At 35.3% G+C, this 9,646-nt stretch overlaps 2 protein-coding genes and 1 long non-coding RNA gene across 4 annotated transcripts; 2 read left to right on the plus strand and 1 right to left on the minus strand.

Moving 5' to 3' along the window:
• On the plus strand, positions 1-1,944 carry ZIP4 (zinc transporter). The gene is made up of 4 exons (XM_047298833.2): positions 1-244; positions 351-402; positions 554-1,263; positions 1,378-1,944. The coding sequence occupies exons 1-4, from the start codon at positions 230-232 to the stop codon at positions 1,831-1,833; spliced, it is 1,233 nt and encodes a 410-aa protein (XP_047154789.2). The 5' UTR covers positions 1-229; the 3' UTR covers positions 1,834-1,944.
• A 485-nt stretch (positions 1,945-2,429) lies between these two features.
• On the minus strand, positions 2,430-4,355 carry LOC148204178 (uncharacterized). Its single transcript, XR_015784442.1, has 4 exons — positions 4,216-4,355; positions 3,712-3,894; positions 2,938-3,081; positions 2,430-2,706 (listed from the first exon to the last, which is right to left on the minus strand). It is a non-coding gene; the product is annotated as an uncharacterized LOC148204178 (long non-coding RNA).
• On the plus strand, positions 4,216-5,326 carry LOC124826067 (17.3 kDa class II heat shock protein-like). Of its 2 annotated transcripts, none has more exons than XM_088107239.1 (3): positions 4,216-4,355; positions 4,654-4,700; positions 4,812-5,326. In XM_088107239.1, the coding sequence occupies exon 3, from the start codon at positions 4,851-4,853 to the stop codon at positions 5,250-5,252; it is 402 nt and encodes a 133-aa protein (XP_087963365.1). In that variant the 5' UTR covers positions 4,216-4,355; positions 4,654-4,700; positions 4,812-4,850; the 3' UTR covers positions 5,253-5,326. The 2 variants fall into 2 exon arrangements, with proteins under 2 accessions (XP_087963365.1, XP_087963366.1); XM_088107240.1 differs by lacking the exon at positions 4,216-4,355 and adding an exon at positions 4,437-4,519.
• The last annotated feature ends 4,320 nt before the right edge of the window (positions 5,327-9,646 follow it).

The raw sequence follows: 9,646 nt of genomic DNA on the forward strand, positions 1-9,646 counted from the left end.
AAGAGGGAAGCGAAGAATCCACAACTGACTCTCCTACCTCTCTCTCTCATCCTTATGACGACACTCTTCTTCATTTTCGCCAACAAGCTTCTTCTATCCCTCCCTGGCATCCAATTTCCGATCTCAATCCCTATCTTCTCCACTTTATTATTTATACTATTCAATTCCACTCTCTATCTTCATCCCACAACCTTCTCCTTCTTTTTCCCTACAAATTCCCCTCACTCCCATGATTTTTACCGAGGTTTCTTTCTGCTTCTCTCTTTATTCGACGTCACCTTCCATGATGTAACCTTCCATGTAACCTTCGATGTAATCGATAATCATTCTTCTTTCTCTCTGTTTTTTAGGATTTGTGGCCGCTGCTCCACCAACTGGTTGGAAACACTTCTCTCTTTTCAGGTAATAATCATTTTTCGATTCAATAATCCACACACACACACACCATGTAAGCGAATCGTAAATTTTAATTTATCATTAATTCAATTGGTATATATTTATAGGTCAATCGATTATTTTCTAAACTCTTGAGCCGCTGCTTTTTCCAAAATAGAGAAACCGTCCTTCTTCCACAACCTTCTGGAATCGATGACCAACTCCACCTGCGCAGGCGCTGAGTTCGATCAGTGCCGAGACGAGTCGGCGGCGTTGGTTCTCAAATTCGTCGCCATCGCCTCCATTCTCCTCTCCGGCATGGCCGGAATAGCGATCCCCCTCGTCGGAAAACACCGCCGCTTCCTCCGCACCGACGGCAACCTCTTCGTCGGTGCCAAGGCCTTTGCCGCCGGGGTGATCCTGGCCACGGGATTCGTCCACATGCTCTCTGATGCCACCGACGCGCTCCAGCACCCGTGCCTGCCTTCGTTCCCGTGGTCCAAATTCCCTTTCACCGGCTTCTTCGCCATGATGGCCGCGCTTTTCACTCTCCTCCTCGATTTCGTGGGAACGCAATACTACGAGCGCAAGCAGGGGCTCAACCGTCCCTCGGAGGAGCAGTCTCGGGTCGGGTCGTCCGAATCCGGAGGGAAGGTGTTTGGAGAAGAAGAGAGTGGGGGAATGCACATCGTGGGGATGCATGCACACGCCGCGCATCATCGACATAACCACCCCCATGGCCATGACTCGTGCCATGGCATTGGCGGCGAGAAGGAACAAGATAATGCGCTTGCTGACTCCCATGGACACGGTCACGGTCACCTCCACGGCCACTCCCACATGGAAGATGTCGAAGAAACCGACGTTCGACACGTCGTGGTTTCTCAGGTAAATAATTAAATATCTCTGTTTTGGTTGTATTTAATGTAACTGGTAATGATTATTAGCGCGAGTGAAGGAAGAAAATGCGTATAAGTGTGCGTAACTGGGGTTGCATTGCAGGTGTTGGAGCTTGGGATTGTGTCACATTCGGTAATCATCGGGTTGTCTCTTGGGGTTTCTCAAAGTCCTTGTACCATAAGGCCTCTGATTGCGGCGTTGTCTTTTCATCAGTTTTTTGAAGGGTTTGCGCTTGGAGGGTGCATTTCCCAAGCGCAGTTTAAAGCCTCCTCAGCAACCATAATGGCTTGTTTTTTTGCATTGACTACACCGTTGGGTGTTTCGATCGGAACGGCCATTTCTTCAAGGTTTAACCCTTACAGCCCCGGTGCACTCATCACCGAAGGTATTCTGGATTCCTTATCGGCGGGGATTTTGGTGTATATGGCTTTGGTAGATTTGATAGCTGCGGATTTTCTTAGCAAGAGAATGAGTTGTAACTTCAGGCTACAGATAGCCTCTTACTGCATGCTTTTCCTTGGAGCTGGATTGATGTCTTCGCTCGCAATTTGGGCCTGATGTCTAAGCTGCCACAGGAAGAAACTAACTAACTTAGAAAGTAAAGCATGCTCAAAAGCCTTTCTCTGGAAAATTGCAAACTTACTCAATCTTTCCATATCAGTATCCTGAGCTATGGAGTCAAAAGCTTACTGTTAAAAACACAATCATCATACCAAAGAAGGAAATAAAATTCATACTTAATCTGGTATTAAAATTTTAAAAATGTGTCCCATACTTGAAACCAGGTCTTATACATGACAGTGTACTATAATTAACAAACGACTCTATACAAGTTGTATTTTCCTTACCCGATTGATAAAAACCTAAAACCTGAGAGGCTATCACTGAATTTCGAAAAATAAACAGGGTAGGTTCTAACAACATAAGGATTAGCTATTCGGTAAAATGAGTAAATTCTTCTAATAAGAAAAAAATATATGCTCTTACAACAGGAGGATAGGCCGTTTAGTGAGGCTTAACTCCTTAAATAGGAGAAAATACGAATGAAAGACAACATCTCTCTTTTACTCTGGTGTACATGTTTTTCAGAATCGAAGTTACGAGAAGCATTCAGCAGATTACAAAACTTCATCATACAAAGGACCAACAAAACATATCCTTAACTCCTTTTTGCAATGAAAAATTACATTGGCACAGAACTTAAAAAACATTTCATAAATTGTAATTATTGAAGTTTACAAGAAAACTGCAGACGTGCTGATCTTTAGGTCTAGTTTGATAATACAAGATCAGTCAAACTATTAGCAGCCACCCCAATATACCCCATTAAACAAAAATAATTACCTACATATTAGGAAATATACTTCACCTTAGAATATGAAGGATCCTTGGGATTTATGTTCAAGAAATCCTCATTCAGGACTTGTATGTCTGAATTTGGGGTTAAGTCTGACAGTTAGAACCACCAACCAAAAATTAACTAAAAAAGAATAATTCAGAATTTAATGCTCGTCAGCGGTGGAGACACTAAATGCAGAAAAGAGACCTGGATTCTAGACAACTAGCATAACCTGTCGTTTTAAAAAACATCCAACACACTTATTTTTGTTGTGACATTGAAAAGGCTATCAGTAAGCACATAGATATAACATCAAAGGATACTAGAAGCCATGATAGCTTTATAGTGTCTTTCAATCGCTTAACTCTTTCTTTTTTCAGCTCACATGCTACAATCTTTCCCCTACTCTTCATAAGGGCAGCAAGGTGAATAGTTTTGTTTCCCGGTGCTGCACACGCATCAATAACCTTCAAATACATTTGAGGTGTGCAATTAGTAGGATTGGAATAGCTAACAAAATATCTCAAGGATTCAACATTACTTTTTTTATTTAACACTGATTTCTGTAGTTATAATTTAATTTACAAATTGAACATTCATAACATGGCAGTTAAAATGAGCAGGCAGCAAGCACATGCCAAATACATACAGAGTGGTTGTTCACTTATATTCTAGTAATTAATTTACATATGGTAACCTTGGCCATTTCTTTGCAATCCTACAAAATTAAAATTTCCTGAGGATTTATACAAGTAAAATTAAGCAAAAACATTTCAAGTTAATATATTAAGAGAAAGAAGATTTTTAAAAAATAGAAGCCAAAACAAAATATTCAGTAGACCCAATAGAACAGATTAAATATGGTATACTTCAATATTCCTGAATCACCAATAGGATGACCAACTATCTAAGAAGGAATTTGGCCAATATGAACAGAATAATCTGTTAAACAGTAAATGTAGCATACTTACTTCGCCTCTAATTTCAGAGTAAATAGCTCAATTCTACTTTAAAATCGTCTTATCAAGTTACATTGCATGAGAAATTTTGACTAAAATATAAAATGTTGATCATCAGAAATATATTGATGAATTTACCGAGTAATTTTTCTGAAGTTCAAGCAAGGCAGAATCAACATCCAGTCTAAGCGTATTGACACGAACATACCGAGTAATTTCCAGAAGTCGTAGAACTAGGAGTCCTCCCATACAACAGAAAAAACACCTCACCTTGCCGAAAAGGATATCATAGGCAATCATATAAACCAATTCTCGTTGCCTCTGCTAAAATCAACAATACACAACACATCGTGTTGAGAAATAAGTAGAAATGAAGAAAAACCAAAGTTATTACGATTTATGACCTTCCACTTGGTGTTGAGAATGGAGCTTCCAAGACCTCTCTCTATTAAATTCTACCTATTATTTAAATTTAGAGTTTGTCTGGTTTTTATTTTATAAATTTAAATATATTTTTATTCTTTAAGCATTGAAGATATATAAAATCATTTTTAACTTCAAATGATAAATGAATTAAATAATCTAAACAAAGTAATCATAAGATGTGAAAAAAATGTAGAATTTAACGCTGGAAGCACAAACCTAGGGAGACTACAGTGCACGTGGTCAAAACCACTCCATAAATACTGCATCATCCGATTCTTCAGCACTGCATCATCCGATTCTTCAGCACGCACAAACTACGGAAGAAAATATCTTTTCCAATACAGGTTTTACAACAGGTAATGAATCTCTTTTTTTTCTTTATTTCTTTTACCTTTTTTCTTTCTTTCTTTCATTTTATCATTATTATTATTGGACGAAAGGCAACTCATGCTGTAATGTGAAAAAAAGGGTGTTATCTTTTGAGGGCTTCTTGTGATTCCTGAGACTTTGCTTTTCCTGGGTTTCTTTTCTTTCTCAACCCTTTTCTTTTACTCAATATTTCTTGTGCGTAGAGATAACGAGTGTTAGCTTTGTTTCCCCCTCTCTCTTTCTCTTTTATTTTTGTGGGTTTTAATCTTTTTTGTTTTTTTGCAGATAAAGTTTGTTTCTTTCAAGTTTCGGCTGATTCTTTCTCACGAAAGGTAGACAGAGAAGAATCTAGAAAATAACATGATAATGGTTGAATTGTTCTTTATATCAAAAATGAAGAATGGGAGCCCAAAGACTAATTAATTTTGACTTTTGTTTTTAAGAAATGAAGAGTTGGCATCTGTACCTTCTAACAAGCAAGCATGGGAATTAAGTACGGAATCGTCTGGAACTCCCTACTATTATTCTGCAAATCTTTCTGGACGTACGTTGGAGATGTAAGAGTAATGGTTGCCACTTATGCTGATGTTAAGGAGTATCCGAATCGTTACGTGTTCGTGATCGACATGCCTGGCGTGAAAGCTGGGGACATTGAGGTGCAGGTAAAGGAGGACAATGTGTTAATCATTAGCGGCTATAAGAAGAGGGAGGAGGAGAGAGAAGGGGTTGAGTATTTGATTACGGAGAGAAGAGTCGGAAAGTTCATGCGCAGATTTACGCTTCCAGACGATGCCAACTCTGATGCCATATCTGTCATGGACCAGAATGGTGTGCTGACCGTCACCATCAAGAAGTTGCCTCCTCTTGACGTCAAGTTTGATTAATAGAACATGTAGAAAATTCTTTTGAAAAAAAATGTTAAAATCTTACGTTCGTATTTGTCATGTGTATACTAAAATAAAATAATCTAGAATTGTTCAATATCTCATCTTTCTTCTCGTCTTTTCCTTTCTCTTCCCAGCTATCCAATTCAAATATACTTTCCTTAACAACAAGAACGCAAATTAAATTTCATACCAGGTAATCTTAAAATACCATGTCTCAACCTGCTGATTATTGCTAGCTCTTGAGTTTACACAAAATTCATTGAAATAGGGATCTCGTCAGGGAACTATAATCGATCAAAATTTCTTTAAATCCTACCGTGGTCACTCCTTTTCATCTAAGAATGTACCAATCTATAATTTTTCCATTTTTTACATTGATTTGATCTAAATTTAATAAAATCAAACCTAACATTTTTTTTAAACAAACATTCTCTTGGATATTTTTAAGAATCACAAAATCTTACTACGTACTATGAAAAATTTTAAGGATTACAAAATCTTATTACTTTGAAAATGTTGTCTTCTTTCTCTCTTTTATATCTTTTCCTGGAATTATCGATCCCTCATTACACTTTTAATCCATCACATATCAAATGAAAAAAGTCACAAAATATTGAATTTCCTTTTTTGAACTTCAAAAAGTTTTATATTTATTATATTTTGTATATAGTTATACATATTTCCTATTTGGTCCATTAGAACTTTTATTTTATTAGTTACTCTATTGTTTGTTTCAATGTACTATTTTAATTAATGATCGAACTCTTTCAATTATTTTTAAGGAATATTCTGGTCTTGTTTAATTTGATTGTTACATAAAAAAAGCTAATTTTTAAAATATTTCTGTAAACTTATAAAAAACAGAAGCAGAAACAAAATATTATATGCTTTACTTTAAAAACAACTTGGATTTACTTTAAATTTCTTAAGAAACAATTTCACTTAACTTTTAAAAATGTTTTTTTAAGATTCTAGGAAATACTCATGAGAACTTGATTATTCTAGTATTAAAAATTTAGGCTATAAATAAAAACTTAATAGAAAATTAAATGTAAGTAATTATAATTAAGTTAAAATAAAACCTGGATGATTTATTTATAAAAAGAATTAATAAGTGTAATTAATTTAAAATAAAATGTGATTGGTTAAAAATAGTTTTAATTACATTTTGAATTATAAAAAATTAATACTATTATTATTTAATTATTTTTGTCATTACAAATTTTATTAGTATTTTATTTAGATGTTGTATTATTTTCTCCATTAATGTTATTTAATATTATTATAAATTATTATTATTGTTCTTGTTATTATTATTATTAAGATTATTAATTATCTTAGATAAAAAGATGTAAATTTTTTAAAAAAGTCAAGGACCATTTGGTAATTACATTTTTATTTCTCAAATCACCTCATTTAAGTACTTAAGTAAAGAAAGAATCTCACCTCCTTTCCTTGTATACACTTTCTCATTTAGAAGACTGGTTCAACGGTGAAACAAATAAAATACTCTCAGATCACCTCACTTAAGTAAAGAAAGAATCTCACCTTCTTTCCTTAAATACTCTTTCTCATTTAGAAGACTGGTTCAATGGTAAATCAAATAAAATACTCGTTTTAGACTTAAAAGGAAGGTTTTCAATTTTAGTATTTACTCTATTAATCTTTTTTTATGTTTAAGAAAATTTTTTTTGTACTAATATATCTCTATTAAGTTATCGATTAAATTATGTGAAAACTTATAAAATAGAATATTATAATTAATAGGTGTTTTAAAATAATGAGACCAAGCATTATAAATTTAAAAATAAGTTGATTAAATAAAGAGAATTTTTGTCTCATTATTTTAAACACTTTACCCTTTTTTTCTAAACACTATTTTCTTGAATTCTCTATCATCTCTTTAAGAGTTCTAACTCTTTGATCATCTATTTCACAATCCAGAGATACCTAGGAGATCATGGTAGAATAATCTTCACTTTTACCCGATTAGTTCTTTGTTTAAAGCAAGTAAGTTTCTATCCTTTTTCCTTTTATTCTTCGACCTATGATCATGTAGAAAAATTTGTTTTGCATGTATCCAATGTGCTTCTTTCTTGATTCTTGGTCAATTTGAGATTCTAAGGTTTGATTCTGATCATCGATTGATGATTTGTAGGCTTTTCTAGAATTTCTTGTTGTGGAAGCAAGGAATGAGGGTTCTTTCTATGGTAAGGGAAGCTAGACCTTGTTTTAGATTATGTTTGTAGTTTGAATTTAGTATCTCTATGTATGATAAGATAAATTAAATGAAATTGTGATAATCGTTTTAATACTAATTGGGTTTAAATGATGATTAATGATAGTATGATGTTTGTATATTTGGAATGGCGTGATTTATATGCTTAATATTGTCATGATTGTGTGTGATGAAGTTGCTTTGGTGTTTGAAACTAAATTCAAAGTGTTTGGGATGAGTAGTGATCAAATTCTTGGGTTTTAAGCCTAAAAATGGGGTTTTGATATAGGTGAGTTTTTTAGGAACTTGTTAGTTGAGTGAAACAACAGTTTGAGGTCAGTTGTGAAGTTGTTTAAGATTTGTGGAAAAATCTCAAAATAATAAAATCTTGTGTATGAGGCCGTAAATGGTTGATGAGTGTGTTTTTACATGTTTTTGGTCCAAAATTGAGGCTTTGAGTAGAGAAATTTTGAAGTAAGGGTTTTGAGTTGTTTTGGGAAGTTAGGAGTCTATTAGTAGACTTATTATTACTTGTTTAGACATTTAATGAGAAAACTCTAGTGTGGAATGTTAGTTCTATAATAGGTGAGCTCTTGGGTACTTTTAGTTCAATTTTGGAAGTTTTAATTATTGGAAATGAAAGTAGTAAAGTTGAGAGAAAACTGAGGTGTTGAAGTGTGCTATTTAGTGTATTATGACTTGTTCATGATGTTAGTTTGCTGATATAGGTGTTAGAAGAGGCAGAAAAGAGTTTGGGTAGTTTAGAGAAGTGATTTTGGTTTCAAATGGTCAAATGGAGTTATAGATGTGTTTTCAGATATTTTAGGGTATTTAGAGAGTCCTAAGAATCATTCAAAGTTGTGAGGTAAGTGTGTGAAGTGATCCAAAAAGAGTATAATTTTGCTGATAGCGCCTGAGCGCCCATTTCCAGTGGCCAGGACGCTGAGCGCTTGAAAACAGAAGCTAGGGCGCTGAGTGCCAGCTTCTGAGCGCCTAAGCGCCACTTGTGTGTTCATATACTTGTGTTTTACGTGTTTTCCAATGACTTGTTGGGTTGTTTATGGTTCTTAGAAGGCTTAATACCACTATTGGTTTTAATTTTTGTCAGCTTTGTTCGAAATGGTCCTAATATTTTTAAAATGTTTAATGTAGTCTTAAAGATCGTAGTTTGTGTTCAGTTTAGTCCTTTTTGCAAACGTTGTTTAAATCGTTAACGGCCAAATGTCCAACTGTGCAATTAGTGACACATCACCCTTGACACGTCATCATCATTTCCTACCTCTAGAAACCCTAATTTTCCCCTACACAGAAACCTTAGCCACTACCTAACCTTAACCGCCACTGCCACGCTCACGGCTAGCCACCATCTTCGCACCTCCATCATCAGACATTTCGAAACCCTAACCAGATGGTCGCGCCACCACCGCCGCTATTCATCTTCTCCATCCAGCAACCACCCAGAAACACCACCATGACCATCTTCCCCATCCTCCACCGTGAATCGCCATCAATATCTAGTCGCGACAACCATGATCGTCGCAACGAGACAACGAGCCATGCGTGAGTTCATTTTCTCCGCCAAGTCTTCAACCTGCAAAGGGAAATACAGAGAACGAAAAAGCCAATTGGAGTATAATCGTCGCTGCAAAAGCGTCATTCTCCATCAATCTTCATCTTCTCTAGCCATCGCGAAGCTGCTTTTCGAACATCAAGTAGAAAGAAACCAAATCGTAGACAAGCAACCACGAGCAAGATTCGCATCGTAACGCTCCTACATTTTGAAACCCATTATATTTTCCTCTCGCGACGCAAGCGTAAGGAAGCCTTTCCCCCTCGCATTCAGAAACCCTATTTTTTTGGGTGGGGATTGGGCTGCGTCATGTTTCAGTCAAGGCAGGTCAGCAGTTAAATGACATATCATTCACTGATTGCACGACTGGACATTTGGTCGTTAATGATTTAAACAGCGTTTGCAAAAAGGACTTAATTGAACACAAATTATGATGTTTAGGACTATATTGAACATTTTAAAAAAATAAAGACTATTTCGAACAAGGTTGACAAAAAATTGGGACCAATAGTGGTATTAAGCCTTCTTTGAAATATGATAAGTGATTTTATATGTTGATATGAAATATAAAAGTAAATGGATATATATATATATATATATATA

This window comes from Vigna umbellata, chromosome 2, assembly GCF_029865625.1.
Source record: "Vigna umbellata cultivar VRB3 chromosome 2, Vumbellata_1.0, whole genome shotgun sequence".
Classification (NCBI taxonomy): domain Eukaryota; kingdom Viridiplantae; phylum Streptophyta; class Magnoliopsida; order Fabales; family Fabaceae; genus Vigna; species Vigna umbellata.

Coding starts and splice junctions, on each gene's coding strand:
- ZIP4 (XM_047298833.2), top strand. Junction 403..553: donor AAACACTTCTCTCTTTTCAG/GTAATAATCATT, acceptor TTTCCAAAATAG/AGAAACCGTCCTTCTTCCAC. Junction 1,264..1,377: donor GACACGTCGTGGTTTCTCAG/GTAAATAATTAA, acceptor GTTGCATTGCAG/GTGTTGGAGCTTGGGATTGT.
- LOC124826067 (XM_088107239.1), top strand. CDS start 4,851: ATGGGAATTAAGTACGGAATCGTCTGGAACTCCCTACTATTATTCTGC.